Raw genomic sequence first — 26878 nt, forward strand, 5'->3', positions numbered from 1 at the left:
AAATCAGTATATTTTGGTAACTCCAAAGTCTCAGGAGCATCAAATAGTAGTGTCCTAAAAGCCAGGTCTTCCCCAAACTTCCCTCAAAGCACATGCAGTAACCACCTAGAGTGAGCTGCAGGATGATATTGGGTATTGACCTCGCAAACTGCAACAATACGGACACACTAAATTCCCCACTCTCATTCCTGATCATTCAACCTGTTTGGAGGACTTGATATATATGGCTGGCCTCAATCCCCCGGGCCAGGGGGTAGGAAAGGATAGCGGTTTGAAGTATACACTCTTTTAAACTAAGACACGCCTGGATTTGCACCTCACTTTCCAGCTGAGTGCTACTGGGAAAGGCACATAAGGAAGGCTCTGAGCATCAGTGGCTCCATCTGTAAAATGGAGGTAACAAGGGAGCCCACCACAGAGGTGGTTATTAGGCTTAAGTGAGCTGCTCTGTGTCAAGTGCCCTGCAAGTCCCAGTCACCAGTCATGCCAGCGCCATCAGCAGGCACCATTCCTTCCTTTCATGTGGGACTGGGTAGTCTGAGAAGAGGCTTAAACTATTAAAGCCTTCTGAGAAGCCTAATACGTATAAGAACAAACATTTGCCCTAGTGTTCAATTTTCAATGTTTAATTACAAGATAAAAATGATACTGGAGCCAGTAGTCCCAATAAATGGACTGAATTAAAAGAAAGAGCCTGCCCTTTATAATACTCTTCCAAGTCTTCTTAGAAATCTGAATGTCTCATTCTTTCAGAATACAGGCACCACCAGCCAGCCCCAGCCCCACTCAGGGGTAACTATTAAAGTCTGGGTAATGGCAACTTTCGTGTGAAAAGTGTTAGCTGGTACAAACTGCCTGAAATGACTGCTGTTTCCTTGCAGGGTTGAAGAAAGTTTTAAAACCTTATTTTGGTCCATTTTTGGCTTGTCTGAAGTGATCTCGGTGGTGCTGAAATATGACCACAAATTCATCGAGAACATCGGCTATGTTCTCTATGGCGTTTATAACGTCACCATGGTAGTAGTGCTGCTCAATATGCTAATAGCCATGATCAACAACTCATATCAGGAAATTGAGGTAAGACCAGTTAATTGAAAATCCTCTCTTCCTTGTTTTCATTTACATTGCTGTTTTCAGCAATGAAGGTAATGACTTTAGAAGCCCATGTGTTATTAAATGTGAAGCCAGAACAGCAAGCAACAGGCATTCTTCCTGGATTACTCCAAGAAGCACTTCTGTCACCTGCTGCAAGGCACAGCAGGCACCATACATAAAATGGCCTAACAAGGGCAGAAAGACTCGGGGTCATGACTCTTTCCTCTTTTACATGTGTCCCCAAAGGACAGCATGCAGCTGACCCAAAGCAAATCAAAATAACTATCTTTCAGCCTGCATTCCCTTCTACCTCTCACATGTATTTATTAAGTACCTACTGTATGCCAAGCCTGTGGTAGGCATGACAATACAGAAATGACTAAGACATAGTCCCTGCCCTCGAAGAACTCAGTCCAGTGAGAAAACAGACATGTCCATCAAAAACTGCAGTGCCCTGGACCAGCACACCCGAAGCAGTCCTACCAGGTGCAGAAGGTGCAAAGCAGAGACTGTGAGAGGCCATGGGGGGAGGAAGCCTGCAGAGGTGATGCCTGAAAGCCATTCAGAGACTAATCCAATTCTGCCAAACACATAAGGGAATCAAGAGAGTGTAACAGGAGGAATTTATCAAAATCTAAAATGCACAAACCATAAGCTACTGACTGAAACCTAGAAATTAAAAAGAAACTAAATGAGCATTAACAGGAATCTGAGTAAATAGATTATGATGCATCTCAACAGTGGGATACTGTGCAGCTTTAAAAAGGGATGAAGATGTTCTCTATACGCAGATTTGGAGAAACCTTCAAGGTAGAGTGTTACATGAAAAAAAGGTCAAGTTGCAGAACAATGTACATAGTGTACTCTGTGTACAAAAGGGAAAGAGAGGAATACATATTCATTTTTTATTGTATAAGCATTTGAAGAAGAAAAAAACCTCTAAAAGGATACATAGAAACGCACAGCAGGGTGCTGTTGAGAAGTGGGGTTGGGGGACATGGTGGTTGGAATGCCTTTCTATTTATTCCTTTTTATGTTCTAGAAATCACATTATTGTTTTATTATTATAAAGTTAAATAAACTAAAAATTAAAATAAAATGCACTAACCCTTTCATGCAATAACTCCGATTCTAGGAATAGATCTTTGCAGAAATATGATTTTACACAGTTGTTCATTAAAGGAAAAACTTTGAAATATCTCAATATCAGAATCTTTAAATAAACTGGTACAGTATAGATTTTAGAATACTGCATATAATACTGTATATACAATGAGAAAAATTTTCTTTTGCTGACATAGCAAAATTTCTATGATAAAATGAAAAAATGCAAGTTGTAGAAGAATATAAGCAAATTTTATCTACAGAAAGAAAAAGTAGAGAAAGACAGAGAAAAGATATCACACCCCTGACCTGGGGTGTCCTCTGGGGAAGGAAGGGAGAGAGAAGACATTTGAAAGGGGACATTCACATGTGCTTTTTATATCTCTGTACTTAAATCTTTTATAAGAAAGTTACTTGTGTATTTCTCACGCAGAAAAAAATAAAGACCTGCATGTATTAGTTAGCTAGATCTTCCATAACAAAACACCACAGACTGGGTGACTTAAACAACGAAGTTATTTACTCACAGCTCTGGAGGCTGGAAGTCCAAGATCAAGGTTGTTCTCCTGAGGCCTCTCCTTGGTTTGTAGGTGGACGCCTCCTCATTGTGTCCTCACATGGCCGCTCTTCTGTGTGCACGCATCCCTGGTGTCTCTTCCTCTCCTTGTAATGACACCAGTTATACTGAATTAGGGCCCCATCCTTATAACTTCATTTAACCTTAATTACCTCTTTGAAGGCCCTATTTCCAAGTCAAGTCACATTCTAAGGTATGGAGGGTTAGAGCTTCAACATATAAATTTTAGGACAACTTTCGTCCATGATACCCTCCAAAAAGAAGAGTACGCTAAATAGTAGGAACAACATGTGCCAAGGCAGAGGAGGTGAAACAACGTGATAGGTTATGCAAGGAAAAGAGGCAAGACGTGAAAGGCAGAGGTGAGTTGGGCCATGAAGCCCTCATTCCCTCTGCACCGCCCCCCCCCCCCGGGAAAATGCAGAATCTGTCGATACGCAAACATATTTTTTTGAAGTGCTATACCTATTTGGTCACCTGTGTGGATGAGCTATTGCTAACTAGTCCTCCCTACCCTTCTGAGCCTCAGATTCCCATGTGTAAGAAAAACCAAATGGTGCTTAGTAATCTGTGGGTCTCTGTACCACTCACCTGGGATTTTTGGCCCCATCCTAAGAAGCATATCATGCTTTAGTCCAAATGAATGTGAAATGTAAAGTCATGTTATTGATGCCCACTAGTTTGAGGCAAACCTATGGCTTCTCAAGTTATCCTAACAGTGTTGTGACAGGAGGAAGATAGAACTCACTGCAGCCTACACCTCCCCTCTCCAGGCTCCGGACATTTCCTCATCAGGTGAGAGCACTTGTCCCCCACCCACCTGACTGGAGGTGCTTCTGCAGGACCATGAGAAGTGGAATGGGGCCGCTGGAAAGTGCCCTCTACTCATGATCACACTGAATTTTGATCAGTACATATTTTTAATGCTTTCCATGAGAACACTAATTCGGTCAATAAATCTTTTTTAAAAATATACATATATACATATATATATGTGTATATATGTTCTGATTGACTTCAGAGAGAGGAAGGGAGAGGGAGACAGAAACATCAATGATGAGAGCATCATTGATCAGCTGGCTCCTGCACACCCCCTACAGGGGATTGAGCCCACAACCCAGGCACGTGCCCTGACCAGAAATCAAACCATGACCTCCTTGTTCATAGATAGATGCTCAACCACTAAGCCACACTGGCCAGGCATCAGTTAATAGATCTTGAGTACCTACTGTCCAAATCCACACACCCGCCTGCCTCTGCACCTGCCATGCCCCACCTGCCCTCCTTTTCCATCCCAGCGCCCTGCCCACATGTCCTGGCTCCCTGGCCTTGCCTCCTCAGGAGCCACCATTATCCCAACTCCACCTGCATCATCACCCTCACCTTTTCCATCTAGTCAGCATTTAAATAAGTCTCTGAATCTTAAAAAGTAACTACAAAAATTCCTCCCTCAATCTCACTTTCCAGCTCTCAATCTCTTCCTCTCCTGCTCTTTATAGCCAACTTTCTCAAGTTGTTTACACTTCTCACTGCCTATTCCACTAATTAACTCCCACTTTTCTCCACCTGCCAGCCCACCCACATTTGACCCTGTTGAGAACTACTCATCCCTTGGGTCTCAGCTCAAATACCAGCCACCAGAGCAGCCTTCCTGATCCCCATGGCCAGGCCATAGGCCTGAACACCCAGAGCCTCCCACAGCTCTTAGCACAACACTAGGTAAAAGTCTAGCTGATGTGTTGTCTAACATACTCATGTCATTGGCCAGACTGTATGTTCCACAAGGCCATGGATTGTCACTCCCAGTGCCTACCTAGCATATGCCAGTCACATAGTAGGTGCTCTATAAATGTTTACTGAATGACTAAAGGTTGAACACTAGGCACTGTGTTAAGCTTTGGAGATAAAAAGAGTATTTACTGAGGGTTTACCAAGAGTCTGACCGTTTTTCAGGCATTAACGCCTTTAATTCTCACAACCTATGAGGTAGGTATTATTATCCTCATTTTACAGATGAGGAAACTGAGGCCCAGAGCAGCTAAATCACCTGCCACTATTACACAGCTAGTAAGGAACAGAGCCAGGCAGGCTCCAGAGCCCATGTTCTCACCACTGTATCGCCATTCCTCTCAGGTCAGGTGTCCCAGTCATACCTCTTTGTTATATAAAGAGCAACCCCCTGCGCTCACAAAGCTTCCAGTCTAAAAGACCCATATAGGATGTCCCATAAACCAGGCCAGGTGCCAATGGGATCTCATCAAAAACAAACAAAATAGCCAAGCCTGCTGGTGATGACATTGTATCTCATGTCACATCCCTGCAGCCTCACACAGGTGCTTCAGTGTAGCCAATGCCTGTAGGGAGAGAAACCCACCACTAATAGAGCACATACTCAATGCCAATCTCAGGGCTATGTGAGAGAGGCAGCATCATTTCCTTGAAGAGATGAGGAGCCCAGGGCCCCTGCCTAAAGTCACACAGCTAGTAAGGGGTTGTGAGCTCAGGTCTGTCTGATCACACGCCTCTGTCCTGGCCTCAAACAGCCCTCCTAGGACAGAGGCCTAAGGAGCTGGCCTACAGAACAAACACGGCTGCTCCCTCCCAGGAGGCCCAGTCAGCATTCTGGCACTGACACCAAGTCAGACGCAACAGATCTGGGGTTACAATCCACCACTACCACCTTGGAAAAGAGTAACTATAGTTACTATAGTAACAACTATGACTGAAGTAATTACTACTAAGTCATAGTTACTATGGCCTGACTAATCATAGTCAGGTTTGTTCCCCTTGAATTACACATGCAGAATTTCTTAGCACCTTCCCGGGCAGCACTCTAACCAATAGAAAATACTCAAATAAAAATTACGGCCCAGTCAGCATAACTCAGTGGTTGACCCTGGAGATCAAGGTTCAATTCCTGGTCAGGGCACATGTCCGGGTGGCAGATTCAATCCCCAGCAGGGGCACATATAGGAGGCAGCCAATCAACGACCATCTCTCATCACTGATGTTTCTATCTCTCTCTCTCCCTCTCCCTTCCTCTCTCTGAAATCAATCAATCAATAAAACCTTTAAAAAACAAAAAAAGAATTACGCTGTGGTGTCCAATATGGTAGCCACTTACCACATGTACCTAGTGAGCACCTAGTGGCTAGTTCAAGATGAAATGGGCCCTAAGTACAAATAATACCACACGTATTTCTAAGACTCAGTATGAGAAAATGTGAGCTAGCTCATGAATAATTTTTATAATGATTACATGTTGAAATAACATTTTGGGTCCACTGGATTAAATATATCACTGAAATAAATTTCACCTGTTCCATTATACTTTTTATAATGTGGCAACTATAAAGTGAGTTTACCTGTGTGGTCCACCTTTGTGGCTCACATATTTCCATGAGGCAGTACTGGTCTAAAAAAGTAATATGTTGTTGCCATGGTGTTGGTGATTCAGTGAGCAGAGATGTGAATGTTCATGGATGACTGGATTAAGGGGCCAGGAGAAACATTCTCTGGTTAGGGGCAAGTGGAAAATGTTGATAAAAATACCCAGTGGAGAATAAGGAGGAACTGACTTGAGGTTTTCAGTGGTGAATCCAAGAAGTTAAGTGCAGATCTTTTGGAATGAATAATTGCATAGGGTTTTAGAAAGAGCAAACTCCCCAGTGTGCCTCCGTAGTGAAGATCCACACTTGTACTGGAGTCCTGTTTAGAAATCTGCTTTCAGAATCTGGAGGTTGCACGCCGCCCCCACCCGATTGAGCTCAGTTGTTAAATCGTGGCCTTTGATGGTGTTTTGTTGTTTCCCTTGTCCACAGGAGGATGCAGACGTGGAGTGGAAATTTGCCCGAGCGAAGCTCTGGTTGTCTTATTTTGATGAAGGAAGAACTCTACCTGCTCCTTTTAATCTAGTGCCAAGTCCTAAGTCATTTTATTATCTCATAATGAGAATCAAGATGTGCCTCATCAAACTCTGTAAATCTAAGGCCAAAAGCTGTGAAAATGACCTTGAAATGGGCATGCTAAATTCCAAATTCAGGGTAGGTAGCATGGAGTTTATGGGGCTAAGAAGGCAGCAAAAGGCGGAGGGGGAAGTTATGTGCGTTTGATTCAGATGGGGCCCCATACAAGGGGAGCCAGGCACTGAGAGGGGCTGATGCTTTTCAAAATCCTGGGCCCATCAGCTAAGCTGCAGCATCAGCAGAGGTGGTGGTGGCTACCTGCTCCCTCCAGCTCCACGGACAGGTGCATTGCTGGGGACTCAGCCTTGACCCCAGTATAGGGAAACGCCTTAGTAGACTCGGAAGTGTAACAGCTCTTCCTAGAGTGTAACTAGAGAATGCTCTCTGGGTAGGAAGTTTCCCTGCCCATTATCTCCTCTTCCTGAGGATTCTCAATATTTATTAGCACATTAAAACCTCTGAGGAGTCCTGGAGGACAGACACCCATATAACTTTAACTCAGTGCTTTCCAGAGTTGACCAAACAGTATTCTGAAACCTGTTGACATCCTACAGAACTAAACTCCCCAGGAACAGTGTCCTAGGAAGCCAATCAGCAGTGGGTATGTCAACCTCCCAAGGTTCCTCTCTTTTTAGGGACCGCTCCTCATGTAGATGTTATTCAATCCTACCAGGTATGTATGCATCATGTATTATATATGTATTTTTTTTCCAGAAGACTCGCTACCAGGCTGGCATGAGGAATTCTGAGAACCTGACAGTAAATAACACTTTCAGCAAACCCACCAGATACCAGGTAACCACCCTTTTCTCAGGCATGGGCAGAAGTGGACTCCATTAAAACATGGATTCAGTCATATGGCTGTGTCATCCCCTCAGAACACCGCTTCAGTCCTTCCTTTATTCCCCAAATATTTACTGAGTGCCTACCATATGCCAGGCACTGTGCTAGCTAATGAGGGTAAAGACATGGTTCCTATCTCAGTGGCACTTCAGTCCAGTGAGGGAGACAATGAACAAGTAAACAGATACATTCAAACTGATAAAAGTGCCAAGAAGAAAACAATAGGGTACAAAGATGGGAGAAAAGAGGTAGACCCTGCTTAGATATGGTTACTAGAGGAGGCCCGTTCAAGGAGAGGGCAGTAAGCTAAGACCTTGTGGCTAAGGAGGCAGCATGTGGGGCCTTCCAGGCAGAGGAAAAGCATCAGCAAGAGCTGGAGGGGAGAAATCCCATAGGTCCAGAGCAGGTGGAGCCCAGCCAGCAGTAGGGAGCGGAGGGCGATAAAGTCAGAGGAGAAAGCAGGCAGCCGGACCAAGGTCAGGGTATGGATTTTACTCTACGTGACCACCAAGGCAGTTGAAGGAGCAAAACTTGGGGGAGGGAGAAGATAAAATTTTATTTATGCTTTAAGAGGACTGCCTAACTACTATAATGAGAGGAGAATGGTGGAATCAGAGAGGAAGCAGGGAGGCCAGTGAGAAGAATGTGATAGTCGTGAAGGGAATGGCAGCCTGGATTGGGGTGTGAGTAGGGTGATGGAGAAAAGCAGACATTCTGGATATAGAGCCTATGGGTGAAAAGCAGCCTGATTCCCAAGTATTGTTTTAGCAACCAGGTGGCTATTGCTGTCTTCTGAGCACTGCCAGCCTGGAAGTCTATTATAAAAACTAGAAGACGACCTTTTGTGCTTGCAATCCTTACATTGCTTTTGAAAATTAATGTCAAATCTCTGTGTCAGTTTGAATCAGCCCATGCGCCAGTGATAAATGGTAACTACAGGTTACTGATTATAAAAGTGCAGCCATTCTTTTCCTGACTCTTCCTTCCCTATAATCATGGGTTTGATCCATGCTGATCATTTCTTATCAGATGTGAATTTGAAGCTGTTCTGAGCATTCCTCTGGGCCCAGGTGCTGTGTCCCTAGTGCTACCATCCCAGAAGGAGCAATTATAAATGTAGCATCTTCCAGACACGATTCCCTAATGGAATCTCCGTCTTTATTTCAGAAGTTAGCTGTGCGGTTAGGAGAATTTAAGTACAACTTAGAAACGGCTCATCCCTCAAAGTACCCCTAGTATTATCAGATAATACGGGATAAAAATTGGCAATGGGCAAATCTTGTAATCACACACAAAATTGGGCCTGCCCAGTTTGATCTGCTTTGAGTTATTTTACAGGACAAGTCCTTTGGTCAGTGGAAGGATTTTTCTTTCTCAGTTTCTCAGAGAGAAGTTTAGATTATCTGTGTCACTGAAAAGATAGACAACCCTGGGGTTAGGGCCAAATCTCTCCTAGGTTTTGAGCAGAGTCAATTGCTGAGATACAGGAAGACTCATTATGTGGTCAATGTCTTGTACCCCAGACGAACCCTTTGTTAAGTGAGACCATTTTCAAAGGCAGTCTCAGGACTCTCCCATTTCTGTCCTCCATCACCTCTGACTGAGTTCTGCCAGCCTTCCATCTTCCAGAGAGCTTCCTACTGTGATTACAGAAACTGGTCAATTTGCAGCTACTGATAACCTTGGAAAGCTGCTCACCGTGTTCTGTAAATCCACCATGAAAAGCCTGGGACTACTTATTCAAACAATTGTCACAGAAAGGGAAGGAAGGAAAACTGAACCAAAGGCATCAGAGGATAGTAATAGGAGCAGAGGCACCCTGCATTTGGTCAGAGGACAGTAAACAGGAGCAAAGAGCACCTTGCATTTGTACATCTGCACTTTGCTCAGCCCTGCTCACAAAGTCTGCTTAGACAAGAGTAAACCTTGAGAAGACATGAAAGGACAGCTGGGAGCAGACTAGATACTAACATTGGTGTGACCTTACCACATTCCTGTGACAGGGGCAGTATCTTTGATCCCGTTAACAGATGAGACAACTGATGCTCAGTGGCAAAGGTCACACAGCTGGTTGAACTGAGATTGTCGCAGAAGGGAACCATCTTTCACCACACACACTGCCAGGCACTGGCCCACCATTCATCTTCACAATGTTGTACCAAAGCCTTCCCGGGAATTTGCCCTGCCTGTATGGACAGTCACTAGGAAGAGATCCAGCTGAGCCTTTTCAGCCTGAGGGGAGAAGGCAAAGAGCAGGGAAGGCACTTTGCTATCAACAGGTAGCAACAGTAATCGGGAAGCAGAGTGAAGGACTCAGGCAAGGAATTACCAGGCCTCATCTCTTTTTCTTGGGCCCACTGGTGGCTTCCGAGCTGCGCTTTCTTCCCAAAGCAACTTCCAATGTGCAGAGATCAGGAGTCATCCAATCTCCTCCTTCTGTCCTACTATCCAGAGCTGCCATCTCACTGAGCACAAATGTCATCAGCCTCTGAGAAATTCTGTAACATTCCCAGTAAGAAAAAACCCTTTGTTCATCCATGAGTGGTTTTTAAGCTTGTTTCCTTTGTGTCTCTTCAGCAGATCTGCTTGACTATTCAACCTTAGTGCTTCAGGCATTTATTTTAAGCTGTCAGTCCTTCATTTTGGGGATGCTCTCCACTGTAAGGGAAGGCATTTCCTTTAGACTTGAGGCTCTCTGTGCTTTGCTTTCTTAGGCTTCCAGAGGTCTGAATTGTTATTTTTCACAAAGTTGGTTCCTTGTTTTTGCAATGATTTTTTCCAATCTGGGTTCTGAGACTCAACAGTGGAACAAAACCACAATACCAGCGAGGTGGCTGTAGTGTGCCTTCTATCAAAGCTCCCCTATGACCTGTTCAAGGTCCAGTGTGTCAATTTCTTGTGTACTGACCCCACATACAAACTCTCTGAGAAGTACACTTCCTTCATGGGCATAGCAAACAAGCCATATCCCAAATGAACCAGAGAATCCAGGCACAGTCCATCATTCAAATAAGCCGAACCTTGATGACACAATCCCTTCCCCATAACCTGGTGGGGAGTCCTTTTCACATTCTAGATGGCCTTTTCTGTAGAGATCAAAGCAAACAGAGGAGACAACTTACCAACGCTGGTTTCTTTTATTATGGTGTCTGATGAACCCAGTATACCAGCTGACTGTCCCAGGATCCATTCTGTTCACTCTATTCCAAATGTTCCTCAATTTCTGTTTTCCTAGGTGAAAATATTGCTTCTCTCAGGATTCTACTGTTTGCCATTTTCGACATGTCACATGGGTTCTCTTCCTCATCTATGTCTTCAGCTGCCTTGGCTGCATAGAGAGGGTTGTCTATTTTCCCTTCACCAACAGCAGCCAGATACCATCGCCCCTTGGAGTGTGGGCAAGGGGAACTGTGTGCCTTCTTCCCTGGATTTAGGTCTCAGAGTCACAACCATTCTTACCCACTGTGCATCTCAGTATTGGTTCTTTTGCCTGAGTCATGTCACTAAATATACTCATCTCTAGCTCTTGCTAAATGCCTGGAGGAGGTGGGCCGAGGTGCCACCAATGAAGACATGTAAACTTGGGGCAAGTTTATCATTTCCTTGAAGTGAAAGGCCTCTATGGAAGCTAGCATGGCAATAGCACAAACTCATCACAAAGGAACACACTTTCCTCCATGCAGTGAAGGATGGGAGGCTTTTGATGTCCATCTTTTCTGGAAGAAAAGAGCTTTGGGGCACTTTCTAATCATTTCAGACTTCCTGGGGATAAGACTGGCATCTTATCTTGCTCCTGCAGATCCCAAGTTGTCTAATATGCACATGCCAGAGGGGAAGCTAGGTCCCCATCAGGAAACAAAGTCTGTAAGCAACTGACAGGTGGTCACATGTTCTCCCTTAATTCTTGTCATTTTTCTTGAAAGGCAACAAACTAACTAGATCCCCTTAAGTTGCATCGGCCTGAAAGTTTGCAGGGGGAGACTACTTCTGAATACCTACTCAGTAAGGATGCTAGATGGTTGGTATCTGCATTGTTTGTTCGTGTTTGTTTTTTCCCCATGAGACTGGTTTTAGGTAAAGTTTTGTTTTGTTTCTTCAATTCAAAGTAAAAAGAGCATTAATGAGCCCCATGGAAAGGCATTTGTTCTTGTAACTTAGGTAACCTGCCTCAATGACCAGGAAAATATCAATGAGACACCTAACACTAACCACTAACATAACAAGACTCAGGCCTCTCTGAGAAGGGGCAGCAGGAAGGGAACTGGCTAATTAACTACTTGGCCTGAAGTCAGATCACAATTCAAAGCACCGAGTAAGTGGACCAGCAGCCCACTAAGGGCCAAGGAAGGGCAGTGCTGGTCTAAGTGGAGAGACAGACCTCACCATAGAGAGCCTTTGCCAGGTCCACTTGAAGTCTTAGAATCACAAGGCCAGGAAACACATCCTCAGCAAGGTCATCACCATTAAAGGCCCTGAGAGAACCACTGTTTGATGATAATGAGTTAAATCCTCCAGTTCTTTGCATCACGACAGTTCATGTCTTTTACTTGCAAGAAGCTTTTCCTGAGCCCATGTAGTCAGAGAGAACTTAACAACCTGCTTGACATCCCACAGCTAAGCTAGGGACAGAATTCAGGTCCCTTCAGTGTAGAAAATGCTCCTCTGTCCCCTCAGTCCTCAGGTGTGAGCAGGTAAGCGGGTCACAGGAAGGGATGACCAAGGAGCAGGGAATCCCTCCCTCTCTGCCTGGCTGCTCATTTCTTGCAAGATTCAAAAGTCTTAGCTACCAGAATACTTTTAAATCCTGTGATTTCACAAGAACCCTGGAACAACTAGCTGGCAAAATCCAAAGTTCACCCCCTGCAGTCTTTCTTACACTTGGCTCAATTTTTGGTGTCTCCTATTTGTTCATGCCTCATTTGCTTAAAGAATTCAGTGTCTGCATATTAAATGAATCTGCAGGCCAAAAACCCTTTCCCTCCAGCATGACTAGGGATGGAGGGTCAGGCATGTGGGGTTTCAGCGAAGTGGTGCCTTGGCAAACTTCCCGAGGCCCAGCTGTATCTGTTCTGCCTCTGGTAGAGATTTTCCAAGGTAGGGTGGGCTTGTCTGCAACCCTGGTCCTCACTCTGTACTAAGTGTATCTTGGCTCACGCCCAGTATCTCAAAGGGATGCAGATCCACCAGGCTGGCTGCTCAGACTTAGTATTCCCTCCTAATTGCATCAGTTGTTTGAACTAAAACAGTGTTTCAGAGATGAAGCCCTAAGAAGAGGACATAACAGGCTGAGATCACAGAGAAGGGCAGGGTTGGGTCAGGCCTTAGACCCTAGAGCAGAGTCTTAGACGATTCTCTCTTTCCTTGGCTCACCCTCCTGCCACTGAAAATGTCCTGTTCTTCCATCCCAGGGTCAGGCAGTACTAAATCCTGGGTGGAGGGATTAAACAGAAGGACTGGCCCAGGCTCCTCCAAGAGGCAGGGCACCAGGCATAGGAGAACTCCCAGCAGCTGCCTGGGCTCTGTGGGAGGGAGGAGTCATGCACACACAGTGCAGTCCGCCTCTGTGTTCAGCCAGGCCTATCTAATGCCTTCCTTGTGCTCACATTTCAGAAAATCATGAAACGGCTCATAAAAAGATATGTCCTGAAGGCCCAGGTAGACAGAGAAAATGATGAAGTCAATGAAGGTAAGAGATTGGATCAGTTTCCTGAAGGTCGGCGGGAGTTTGGCATAGTCTCACAAGACTACAATTATGGTGTTGTCAGCAGGGCTGTGCTCCTGTCCAGAGGCCCTGGGAGGCTCAGTCTCCATGCTCGCTTAGATATTGGCAGAACGCAGTTCCATGCATCTGTAAGACTAAGATCTCTAGTCCCTTGCTGGTTGTCAGCTGGAGTAGCCCTTTGCTCTAACACAGAAGTCACCCTCCAGTCTGCCTGTAGCATGGAGCCACTCACCTCAGAACCAGCACCAGGGCACCATCCCCTTCTCATGTTGCCAGCCACCCCTCATGTCCCTTCTGTCATCACATCTCTCTGACCAACTCCTCCACTTTTCTCTTCCACTCTGAAGGACTTGTGATTAGACTGGATAAACCAAAATCATCTCCCTATTTAAGGTCAGCTGATTAGCAACCCTAATTCCATTTGCAACTGTAGTTCCCTTTTACCACATAATATAGACGGGACACCAGGGACATCTTTGGGGGGGCAGGGTAATTATTCTGCCTACTGCAGTGGTGGCTACCTTGAGTCAGCCTCATGGACACTGAGGTCAGGGATGGCCCAGAATTCCTCCTTCCGTGGCACACATGCAGAGATCGGTCAACCACACCTCTTTCCAATTCTGCTACCACCTCGATCCAAAGGGCTCCGACCTGTCTCACTTCCAGGCTCTCAGAATCTGACAACCTCAGTGTTTCTCAACCCTGCCTCAGAGTCACTTGTTAAAAAGGCACATCCAGACCTAATGAAACAACCTCCTCCTTGAAAAAAAGGCACTATTCTCCCCTTGCTTGAGCCTCAGGAGCCTACAGGAAGAGCGTGGTCATTATCAGTGACCCTCTGCTTCACCCTAAAGCTTCCCCTCTGGGCTGACGCTGTCTAGGGACTGAGTAGCAGCCCTTCTACCCAGCCCTACTTTTCAGTCTCAAACATAAAACTGCCAGGTGTCAGGCCAGCTGCCTCGAGCAGTGTGTAATTGTGACTGAGAGGAAGGTACCTGATTATAGAAGGTGGGGCTGCCCAGGGTTCATGCCACTGGAATTACACCATGAAACCAGGGCTCAGTGAAGCTCCCAATGAGCTTTGAGGGATGTCAAAACTGACCAAACTGTACCTTTCACACCTCTATGTAAGGCACACCTAGAAATCAGATTGAATAATGTGTCCCTAGGCACTGACTCCCAGTTGAATCAAGCCCAGTGTCTATAATATCAGGAAAGAACCTTCTGACTCCAATTTGTGGTTAATAAAATGGTTCCCACAGCCCAGGCCCATGTGGATTTCTAACCATGTGGTTCACTGGGGAAATAAGTGTAAGTATCCACCTGGTAGTCCCTTGCTACAGAAGAAAGGCCTGTTGTAGGGCTTCCATTACACAGTGCGTTACATGGTGCATTACACGGTGCTGCTTGCATTGTCTAGATGAGCCCAGTTCCTGCAAGGCCACCCACTGCAAGACCCAGTCAACCATGCCGAGTTTCTCCCCTCTGCAAATAATGACAGAATACAGAGTGCATCATGAAAACAAGGGTTCCAGTTAATAAGGGTGCTCCTCAGAGTCTTGAAATCTGCCTTTATTGACTCTAAGACCAATATCCTAACAATCATGATATGAAATAGGTGCTAGCAATTCACAACCCTGATCTTGACTCCTCCATCTACCTCAAACCCTTACCAGAGAGCTTAACCAGCAATGGGAGGAGGAGGGTCTCAAATGGATGAGTGTGTCTTTCAGTGGTAGCAGCTGGGTGGGACTTGGGTCCAAACGAAGCTTCTGTCCCTTCACCAACACCCCAGGTGGGCTAGACCAGCAACCTGGGATTCTGCTGGAAGGGCACATGCCCTGAATGCATGTGGCATGAGCCCCTCCTGCCTGCTCACACTCACCAAAATCTTACCTGTCCTTGCAGGTGAACTGAAGGAAATCAAGCAAGATATCTCCAGCCTGCGCTATGAGCTTCTAGAAGAGAAATCACAAGCTACTGGTGAGCTGGCAGACCTGATCCAACAGCTCAGTGAGAAATTTGGAAAGAATTTAAACAAAGAGCACCTGAGGGTGAACAAGGGTAAAGACATTTAGCAGCTCACAGGGGCATCTGTGATTTCTACCAGCATTCCAAGGCCAGGCTGAATGCCCTGGCCACCAACTTTGGTGGCCAGGGGTCCCAAGCCCCCTCCTCTGACCACTGGCTCCATCCTGAGCAGTCTTGCTGATATCTGTAGCTCAGTGGCCTGCCTGGATCCAGAACTGTTGTGAATCTAGGCTGTTGGGTGAAAAACACAACCACAGGAGGGGAGAAAGTGCCCCTACACTCACACATGTGAGACCTTCAGTCCAGCCTCAGTGACATATGTCCAGTGGCCAGTGTAGGAAAAGGCCTTCTGGGATGCACACACACCTTCCCCCTGCACATGGAACGCAGCTCTGTCTGTGTCCTGGGAAGACAAACCACCTCATCCCATGTGCCCCTTCTCACCCCCTCCCTGCCACCCACACACATCCAAACAGAACCGGGAGGTGACCTGTGATCTATTCTTAAGTGCCAGATGAGAACACAGATAGCCTAATAGCAAAATAGTTCTATTTCTTTATAAAAAAAAATTTAAAAATCCTAAATCAAAAATTGTACTGTAGGTAGCACTGTTCAAAATCCAAATGATGTATTTTTACCTTTATTAAGATTATCTTGTATTTACTATTTTTACCTAAAATGAAAATAAAATTACCTCATAATAGCCTGGGAACCTCTGTGAATGTGCTGCCCTGTGCCCTGTCTGGAGGTGGACTTGGGAGCCCAAGGACCAGTGGTTCACTGGGAAGAAAACAGGGCAGGTGTGAGGAGGGAAGACACCAACCCCCCCCCACCCAGGGTCATGTAGCCAGGATCCCCACCTCCAAGCCCCTCCTCCTATCCCCAGACCTAGTGACCCCACCTCACCAACATCAGGAAAGAGAAAAAGGAAATGGTGAGGGGAGCAAAATGTTTTCTCAGGCCCCACCTCTCGCCCACTCCCCCTCTGCGTGGGAGGGGCAGAGTGCCAGCTGAAAAGGAATCAAAAATCTTTCTGAAGGAGCCTAGGTGTGAGTGGGAAGAGTGGCCACCAGAGGGCGCCCCAGTCCCAAGCAACACCCATTCAAAGCACGATGGTGCTGCCAGTGGAACCCAGGAGAGCCCACTAGCCCACAAGCCCCAAGGAAACAGTTACCAGTAACACTAGCTGGATGTATTGAGTGAGCACTTGCTGAGTACCAAGCAGTGCTGACAGCTCTGCATGCATCAGTTCACCGAACCCTCACAGCAACCCTGATCAAGGTCACAAATTCAGATGCCTTGCAAATACCCTGGAAGGACAAAATACATGTTTTATGTATGCATATGTTGGGGGGTGTTTTGTGACATACAGTGTATCTTCAGAGATGAAAAGTTTTTACTTAACTGTGCTCTAAAAGCAGATCAAATGGGGCAATGAACAGAACTGAAGGTAGTCCCAGCACTGGGGGTGGGGAGCGGCCATGACAAACTAGACGGCTGTGCCCTCCCAAAGCGGGCCAATGACACTCATCCCAGCCAATTGCTGCCAGGAGGACTATAGACCCAGTTCTGCCAAATCTTCCCAATTTCAGGAGGGGGAGGGAGCCCACATTTGTTGGGTCCCTGGTGACTGGAGAAGATGCCCTAAAATGTGGCTCCATACCTGGGCCCTCCTGGCACCACCATGTCCTCAAACATGAAATAAACAGAGGCATCAGAGGGGTCCTGGGGCATAGTGTGTGTTCAGGGAGCTCTGCAGAGGTAAATTCTGCTTCTGGGATGCTCGTGAAGGTTCATGGGTGAATTTCAATGGACCTGCAAATCCGAAGGTGCCCATCAGACTGTGTGCTTGTCTTTGTGGTGGTGAAGAGTCTGGAGAGAATACCTGGCTTTGCTCAGATACTCCTCCATGGCCCCCAAAGCCTGCAGGTGAGGGCTGAATTCATTCGGGGGATATTTACTGAGCCCCTTGCCAAATACAGGGGATGACACACATGCTTCCAGCAGGGCTCCTTTTAAAGCCTGGCTCTGAACAGAGAGGCTGGCATGCTCTGTAGGAAGAGCAATTGATTTATCCCAGGGACAAATTACCAACATTTCTGGGACATTTCCTTTCAGATCCCTCACTTGTCTTTATCAGAATGCTAATAAACACTTCTAAGATGCATTATTCAATTTCCCTATCTGCCTTTGACCAGAAGCAGCTGGCAACCCCATTTTTAAATCCCAGGGTGCCTTTTCTTTATCACACCTAAGTCTCAAATTCACCCTGTAAGGAGATAAAGGAAAACAAGTCCCACTAAGTAATTAAAAACTATCCATTAGGCTTTGGATGGCATGTCTGGGAGGTGAAGGTAGTCCAGGAATGGATTCGTGGCTGCCAAAAGGATGTGGGGGAGGAGAGGAGCCACTCTTTTGTCAAAAGCTGTTAGAGCAGCCTTGGAACTGAGGGCTGGCACAGCTATCAGCCTGGAGTAGGGGCGGGGAGGCTTAGAGATTTTCTAGGCACTGACAACCTTCCTCACTTCCCCCCCAGCTCCTTGGCTTCTGTTGAGTTAGCCAGGCAGGGGAAGCAGTTCTTGGAGAAAACAGGAAAGTGAGGACTGGAGTCTGGGAGGGGGTAGAGGGCAGACAACAGGAGGAGAAAGGGCCCAAACCTGGTCCATCCCCTTGCAGCACTCTGCACGCCTTCTTTGGTCTAACTAATGTACGCATGTAACATCTGTCTCCACTGCTTGGGGAGCTCTATGAGGGGCCCAGGTCTATTTTATCCCCACTGTGCACTGGCACAGAGCCAAGGAGTACCCACTCAATAAATCACTGCTGGACCCCAATTTTCTAAGATTCCTTCAAATGGCACCATCAGGCTGTGAAATTCTGGTGAGTCTGCAGGAAATACAAGTTACCCCTGCTGCAGCTTAGTGCAGGGTCAGCGGAAACATGGGCCTGTTTACCTCTAGTCACAGCATGGAAGGAGCCTGGCTCTGGCACCCTTTGCTATTTCTGAGCTTCTTCAGACTCTGCCCGCACCACAGGCCAGCCAACTATGGCGCAGACCCGGCTGGGAGTGCTGAGGGACTCAGGAGTGGCAGCTCTGTCCAGGTCTCCCGGTAACCAGTGGTTAGGCAGCAAGTTCTCTAGCAACTTATCACCTTCTGATGGCTCATAATAGGTCTCCACAAATCCCAGTGACAATTCCTGTACAAAACCCCCTAATCAGTCCCTAGAGTTATCCTAAAGGACAAGTGCTCACACACTTGGGAAAGCACAGCCGGCCTCCTCTGCCCATCACAGGGTATCTCCCTCTCTCCCAGTAAGGCCCAGAAGACAAAATTTGGCCAACAGTCTGAGCTGTGTTGCCTAATGTGGGTACAACTCTGTGAGGGCTCTTCCAAGGGGCCACAGGCCTGGGAAGGCCGCTACAAGACACCTTCATGTCTGTTGCCCCCACCCCCCATAGGGAGGGGGTGGTGAGACACCTTGCCCTGCTCAGGAGCACAGTGTCTGGTTAAAAATAAGCGGCCCCACCACCTGTCACTCCTCAAAGTGCTCATTAAGACTTATGTAAAATATAGAGTCTGAGGCTCTCAGAGGCTGACAGAAATTAGGAGTTTTGATCCGCTGAGGCAGGGAGGCAACGCCCCATTCTATGTTTATCCCATCCCCTCATGCCTTGAAGGATGATGGTGCCAGAGGGAAGGGACTCCAGGAGACATGCATGGGTGTAAATCAACTCAGGAATGTTAACCAGGCAGGAAAAGCCCTTCACCTGGGTGTGCAGAAATGGCAAGCTCCCTGGCCTGTGCTGGCTCTTCCAAAAGAAACCCCACTAACTCCCTGTGTGGATTTCTCCCTTCGCTTCACCCCAGTCTAGCCGATAGGATGTCCTGTGCCCTCTGCTCAGGGAAGGAATGACACAAACACAGGGAAAAAATAAAGGTGACCTGGGCTTGGGTTCCCAAAAGCCTGAGTCTAAAAAAGGGAGAGGATTGAGGGAAGAATCTAAAAGCTTGAGAGAAAGCATGTTTGAGGAGCACAGGGCTCTCTCCCTTACCCAGAAACACTTCCCTTGGACTGAGCAGGAGATGGAGGTGATGGCAGCCTGGCCGTGTCTGCGTGGGATAAGTGCTCCACAGAAATGGGGACCACAGCTGGAAGGCTATCTCCTGGCCCGACCGCCCTCCCATGAGCATCCCAGGAGGCACGAGGCAGAGGGAGGGGTGCCCCCAGCCCAGGCCAGGGCCAAGTGCCGTTTAATTACAATCCACTTAAAAAGTGTCTGAGTCTGAAATAACTGGGTCCAACAGAGCCTGCAGTGTGTCGACGAGGATGCAGTGTCGGTTGTGCCAGCTGACAAAGAGGCCCACAGGTCCTGTGGCACTGACCCAAACACACCCGGGCCAATGGCTCACCCACCCAGTAGTGCGTTAGGGGAACAGAAGGCAAAAGAAGGCAATTTACACTCCAGTAAAAGTTCCCATGGTCACTTTCAGGAGTCTCAGTGCAGATGCAGACACTCCCAGGACAGCCAACACTGGTAATGTTGCCACTCCCCCCACACACCTCCAGAGGATGTGTAGTCATAGAAAAGAAGAGGGAAGGGGGGGCTGTGTTCCATTTGAGTTACATACATACAACTCTATTGGGTTACGGGGACTTTTGCTACTTTCCATGAACACAAACCACTAGATCACATGAATACCAGCACCTGTACCACTGACTCAGTTCCAGACTAGTGGTGCTGGGGGTAGTAGTGACCACCCCCAACCTCAGCTGGGTCAGTCTCGGAGAGAGGAAATAATTCTTGGACCAGAGCCCGGGTTTTGTGCTCAGCTCAACCAATCACAGGATAGACACTCCATCAAAACAGAGCCTCTGGTGCCTTCCCAATCCGCAGAACGAAATTAGAAGCCCCCAAAGCCCTGTTGAAGGGGACAGTTCTGAGCGCCAAGTTGTTTTATTAAGACACATCTTCACGTAAAGACGCTCGCAGCATCGTAGCTGCCTGTCACCAACAGCATGCACAGAATGTGTCTCCCGCACTGCAGCGAAGGCCGCGGACATGCGGCGTTTCCCCGCCAGGATGCACAGGCGTGTCTGCCGTGTCCCGGGACTGCTGAGCCGTTATGTCCCCAAGCCCCAGCTCAAAGGTGACGGGTTCCCTTGTGCGGAGGCTGCAGCGAGAGGGTGGCACAGATCAGTATTCCAGTCACTCTGCACAGATTCTCAGTTTTTCTCCCAAAGGGCAGAAATACCATTTCTGTGATTCCTGAAGACCTTCCCTCTGTCCTCCCACTGCACATACACGACGGGAAAGATGCCGCCTGAGGGGAAACCTAAGGGTACTCTGCTGCAAATCGGAGCCGACAGTCTGCGACAAGGCGTGTGAGGAAACCAAGAGGACTGTCACCCCCCAGGACCTAGGTGTGCGTCCACCCACAGGGCTGGAGGCCCGAGCTGTGCCAGGCCCGCAGCGCACTGCGCCTCGGCGCCGGCTCCCACCGCATGGTCAGAGAGGAGGAACGGGGTTCAGGGGGGAGAATGGAATCTGGGCCCAAGACCCCAGCACTTCGAGAAAAGGGAGGAGGAGGCGCGGCCCCATGGAGGCTCTCACAGGGGCCCACCCGGTGGCGAAGACCCGGAGGCAACCCAAGCACATGTGGAGGGCGACGGGGTTGGTGGCTGCACTTCAGGGAGCCTGGGAGCCACGTGGCCCCCTCTCCGGAGGCCTGCCCAGGAGCGAGCCCAGAGCCCACGCGTAGGAGGAAGCGGCTGTGCGGCCGCGCCGCGCAACGGCAGCGGGAAGGGAGAGGAAAAGTAACAGCATGCTCACCGGCCAGGCCTCGAGTCCCCTCCGCGCAGGCTGTGGCTGCCCAGGGCGAAGCCACCACAGACACAGAGCACAGGAGCCCGGGTCCGTGTAACCTCCCGTCGCACCGCAGGCCTCCGAGCCAAGGAGCGGCAGCACGTGGGCCCGGGTGGCAAGCGGACGGAGCGCAAGGGAAGACAAGCACGTGGCACGGCAGCTGTCCCGCCCTGTGAAGGGTTTGAGCGCCTTCCCAAGAGAGGAAAATGGCCGCCTCCAGCTTCGACCGCCCGCGCGCCTGCCCCTCCTCCCATACGGGCGCTCAGTGTGGTCACGTGACTTGCGTGAGCCAATGGGATGTCAGCAAGTACAGCACCAGCAACGGCTGGACAGCACGTGCCGCTGGGCTGGGCCTCAGCGAAGCCCGCGGCTGCGCTGTACGGATGCCCGGTGAAGCCCGGACCTACCGTGCAGAGGCCGCAGGAGAAGCGCTGCAGGGCGGAGGCCGCCGGCCCTTCCCGGTCTAGCCCGGCTCCCAGCCGAGCGCCGCCGCAGGGGTGAGTCCGCGCCGTGGAGCAGAAAGCCGCCCAGCTGAAGCCTGCGGACCACAGCATCAAAGGAAATAATAAAATATTTTAAGCCCCTCAGTTTTGAGGCGCTATTGCCCAAGCAGTCGATTACTCAACAGGAACTTTTCTCGCCGTCCTCAGCCTAACCTTAGGAGAGGAGCGTCCCGCACTCACCGCAGGGGAACGACCCAGCTGAGGGCCTCCGTCAGCGGTGCCCCGGAACGCAAGTCTGCGGGTGTTTGGTTCCCAGACGCCCCGGTCAGCTCTGCTCCACCTGGAAAGAAGCCCTGCGTCAGTAGAAAGCCGCGAAGCAGCTCCGGCCATCTTACAGAAAGCAGCACTTTGTGGAACAAGCTGAATGGAGCCGGTTGCAGCGTGCGAGGCACTGAAAAGACGCTGTGCGCTCCCCGGCCCGAGGAGCTCGCAGCCTCACTGGAGGGAAAGGAGGGGAGCCTGGGAATAGTGAGGTCGATTTGTAAAATCTTTAATGAGTGGTGGACAGTACGGAGGACGTCACGAGGCAGTGTTATCATGGGCGATGATAACACTTCCTTAGATTTCCAACCTGACAGCTATCGGAGCACTTTCACATCCCTTATCTCATTTAATTAAAACAACCCCCCCCCAAAAAAAATTTTTTTTTCAAATAAATAAATAAAACCCAGTGAAGTGGGCAAGGCACGGTTAATTACCGCCTTAGCATAGAAAGAGTTTCCGTAGTGCAGGGGTCCCATTGAGTGGGACCTCCCTGAAGTTCAGCCCCGGGGTCCCTGAGCCCCGTGAACTGGACTAGGTGCAGAGTGGGTGCCAATGAACACGGCTGAATGGGCGGGATGCCCTTAGGCTGGACGACAAGTGTAGAAGCCGGTCCATCGGAGGCAGCCTGGGGCAGAAGGGATGGTCCTTGCAGGGTATTTCTCAGGGCAGTCCTCAGACCCTCTGCCTCAGAGTCCCCTTAGGCACTTGTTAATGATGTATATCTACAGACTGGGACCTAGGAATCTGTATTTTATAGTGCTCCCCAGTGACTCTGATGGTTAACCATATTTGAACACTATTGCCACAGAAGTCACCTGGCTCAAGTCATCTGCCTAGTGGGTGGTGGAAAGGGACTGGGGACTCGTGGTCCAGTGCTCTAGCTAGCTCTCTGGGCTTCACCAGGGAGGTAGGACTGATTGCATTTTGGAAGGATGTGTAAGATTTGGACACATAGAAAAGATGGGAGATAAAGAAAGCATTGGAGGCACCAAGAAAAAAAGTAGAGGTGAACAGTTCAATGCCACTCTATCCTGTGCTGCATATCCATTATTAAACAGCATTATTATGAAGCAAAAACCCAGCGAGCAGCCAGGAAACACTAACAAGGGTTTGGGTAACAGCATTCTCCAGGGATGGCCTGGTTTGGATTTTGTCTTCTGTTTCTTGGAGGTGAGGAAGTGTCACTCTTGCACCGAGGCATGGGCAGGGGTCCCACCCCCTCTCTCCTGGGGTCTCAGGGCTCACCTGGAGTCAGAGAGCAGGGCCCTTAGGCAGATAACCTGTCACAATGAGGTCAGCAAGCTTCCTGGGTGTCCTGGCATTGGACCACAATGGGCAGGGGGACCCTTCACCCCCCGCCCCATTCAAACAGGTTCTGCCCACAGAGATGTCAGGGAGAAAATCTCCAAGCTGGCAGAGAGGGGAAAGACACAGGACTGCTTCCTCATATTTGAGATCCACCCATTTGTTTTTTTAATCACCCTTTCCTACTCTTTGTGACAGAATCAGAGCCACTTCCGATGTGTATCAGAGGAAATGTGCTGTGTAATTGTGCTCTTTAATAATCAGCATGTTTCTCCCTCTAGCTCACTAAGCCTCCCCTTCCTGCCTCCTGTTCTATTTTCATCCTGTCCCCTCCCAGGTGGGGATTCCTTAAAGGGGCCCAGATGGTTTGTCCTTTCCCTTTCTTCCCAAATGGCCCTTTCTGCCGAGCGTGGGTCTTTTCCTCCTCAAGATTCAGAGTGAGGCTCCGAACAAGGGCTCTAAGGGCCAGAGAAGCAGATTCTGAGGAAGGGCGCTATTTTGGGAGCTTGGAGAGTAGAAAGGCCCAGGACTCTGGCTCAGCAGATCCCAGCTCAGACCCTCCTACCTGGGGCGGAGGAGAGACCGTCTTCACAAAGCCAAAAGTGAAGAGAGTGTGCGTTCCACCCTGGCTGTCCTCTCAAGTGGGTGCAGAGAGGATTAAAAGTGTGCTGGTGATGCTGTCATCATGTGATCGTGAATCAAGGCCTATGGCTCCAGCACGTGTCGGGCCAGCAGGGCAGGAAGGGGCTCCAGGGTCCGAAGGAAGCATGATGGAGGAAGAACTTAAGGACTGACGACCCCAACGAGGGAAGAGACATAAAAAAGCAAATTACTTTTGCTGTTTTTATACTGTTATTATTGTTATTATCATTATCATTACAAAAGTAAACTATGGTCACTGGAGAAATTTTCAAAAACCTTGGCACTCAGAAAGAAAATGAAAATCTCCCTTCATCCCATCATACAGAGATTATTATTTAGTCGTGGTTTTCTTTGCATATTTGTATCATTCTTAATCTACAAACTCAAGTGGGTAAGAAATGTGAAATTATTTTTCCGTTAGTCAATCTCCCTGAGGAGCCCTCCTCTTCCCCCCACCCCCAGCTTTTCCCCTGAAATGGTCCAAGTTTCAGCTCTGGGTCCCCACAGCACGTCTCCAGGCACTGTGCTAACGTCTGCTGGCTGAAGGTGTGTGAGTGGACATCTTTCTGCACAGGCTTCCACCAAGCACCTGCTGTTCTCTCTAAGGTCAGCCCTGCAGGTTGCTGCAATGTGGACCCTCATTCCCATCCAAAAGATGTCCACAGACGCCTCCTTGCCACTTTCATGTCCTTCTTGAAGCACTGGCACAGGAGCCTGTCTTCTGTCCCAAAACACTTTAGAGCTGGGGGAAGCCACCTGTGCCCCTGGGCACTTCCAAGCACACTTAGGTGAGCTTGTGGGAATTATTCTACCACGTCACAGCCGGTGGGGCTGGGGAAGCGATCCATACTTAGGGGTTCTGCTTCCCTAGGGCTCTATCCAAGAAAGGCATTTATTATTTCCCTCTGCACCCTCATCCCCAAAACTATCTGGTTTCTGTTATCCTTCCCATTGCAGAGAGAGCCCCTCTCAGGGAACCTCCAAATCTAAGGTCACCTTGTTTCCCCACCAACACTCCTCACCCCTCACCCCACACTGCCTCGAGATCAGGGAGGTCTCTTCTCATGTCAGGGTGGGAAAATTTGCCCTTACTCAGGGCTGCCACAGCAGGCTGAGCAGTGTGTGCACTGCCCAAATGGGCGCTGCTTAGGGGCAAGGGTACAACAGGAGAAAGGCACATTTTTATAACTCACCCAAAAGTGCCATATATGCTAGCCACAGCTCTGCCCTGACTCATATCTTGTTCCAAACCTTACACCCAGGCCTAGACCATTAAAACTAAAAAAGCAATCATTTGACTCCTTTGCTAAGTTTATGTTCCTTCCTGGAGGCAGTTAACATTGGGCAGTCTGACTGTTATCAGCCTGCAAGGAAGGGTCACAGGTGTTGGGAAACCCAGGGGTTGTCTTGGTCAATGGTTGGTCACTCACACACACTCATGCAGATGCATACACATAGACACACACATACATGTACACTCCCAGCTCCAAATCCTTGGTTTGAATCTTTGCCATTGGGGCCAGACCTGAATTTAAAAAGCTCCCCACATGATTCTGAAGGAGTTGGGAGAGGAGGAACCGTGAGAAGGAACTAAGACCCAGTTCCTGGAGAAGCCGCCCCACAGCCTGCAGCAACCTTTGGAGAAGAGTGCCAACGCTGCCCTTCTTGCCGGGTGGGCGAGTCCAGGTCCAGGCTGTGCAAGATGGTGGGCTGTCAAATCTCAAAATGCCCTTTACACCCCCAAGCATCTGTTTTCCCTATTTGGTTCCAGTTGAGATGTTGAGAAAATCCACTCAATGCCATTTCTGGGGGAGAGTGTCATCTGAAAGGCTTTCTTAAGGAGGGGTCTGAGGATCTTGAATCACCCAGCCCACTTCTCCCATCCCGCAGAGAGCCCACAGCCTCCTTGGGGAGGGGTGGGTGACACCCCTTCCCCAGCAGTACCACATGTGCCTCCCCGGAGAACTTTCCAGGATGGAGACACCCTGACCTTGGACCTGGGAGCCAAACCCCAGGGGAAGAGCAGTTGGGATTTCTGTTGCCTCAGCATAAAATGGCATTGCTAACGTACTTTCCAATTTAGGTTTTAAAATACCACTGAAAGGACAGCTTCAGTTCTCTCACTGAAAACTTTTTAAAAATAATCACATTTCCTCAAGAATCAGGCCCTGGGCATATGTGTCCCTCCTTCCCTGTCAAGAGGTGACAAAGCTAAAAGGACATTCTCTCAGATTTTTTCATAACCAATGTGCTGCTGCTTTGGTCAAGGGGCCCTCTCTGCCCCTACTCCACATGTAGAGTCCCCTCTGCCCAAGACTCTGGACAGCGCACCATGACGCCCCACCTCCACCCCCAAAGATGATGCTGCCCAATGGCAGAGGTGCTAGAAGGACTAGAAAAGACAGGAGAGCTGTCCCTCAGACACTAGCTAAGGGAAGGTTTAGCGCAGGGGTGACTGGCTATAGAATGGGACTTATCCAAAATTAAGATTATTGGGGTCCCTAGGAGTTTTATGGGAGAGAAACCAAGGTGTTTTTTGGTTGGTTTTGTTGTGTTTAAACTTTGGGAGAAAAAGAAAATATAATTTTTGTTTATGGGTTAGGAATAATCTTTTAGGAATAATTTTCTAATTATTCTTAACAGAATATGTTCCCAACTTTTGTAAACATGGAAGTCCATTCCTATATTTTAAGTATAGGTGGGGGGAGGGGTTATTGTCAGAAGGATGACTCTCTGATCCGACCTTCCTGTTGATGTGGAAAGTGACTTCAGGATTTGTGCCCATGAAGACAGGGTCTCAGGAGGCCCAGACTAGCTGCCAGGGGCCTCATCAAAAAGGTACAGAATTTTTTAGAGGACCTGGTTTGCAGGCTTGACCTGGTCTTTGGGGTAGGGTAAGTAGGGAAGGGTGCCTGTCCACGCAGGCCCAGGACTAATCCCCTGAGATTCTGGGAAGTGAGG

At 48.4% G+C, this 26878-nt stretch overlaps 1 protein-coding gene across 1 annotated transcript in view; it reads left to right on the plus strand.

Moving 5' to 3' along the window:
* Positions 1-16044, plus strand: part of TRPC7 (transient receptor potential cation channel subfamily C member 7) — a 120991-nt gene extending 104947 nt beyond the window's left edge. Inside the window, exons 8-12 of the mRNA XM_081136069.1 lie at positions 882-1077; positions 6598-6819; positions 7456-7536; positions 13195-13270; positions 15215-16044. Of these exons, the coding sequence (XP_080992195.1) occupies positions 882-1077; positions 6598-6819; positions 7456-7536; positions 13195-13270; positions 15215-15384 (745 nt within the window). The 3' untranslated portion in view covers positions 15385-16044. The remainder of the gene's footprint in view (positions 1-881; positions 1078-6597; positions 6820-7455; positions 7537-13194; positions 13271-15214) is intronic.
* Positions 16045-26878: the final 10834 nt, after the last annotated feature.

The sequence above is a fragment of the Miniopterus schreibersii genome (assembly GCF_964146895.1).
Source record: "Miniopterus schreibersii genome assembly, chromosome: 4".
Lineage (NCBI taxonomy): Eukaryota > Metazoa > Chordata > Mammalia > Chiroptera > Miniopteridae > Miniopterus > Miniopterus schreibersii.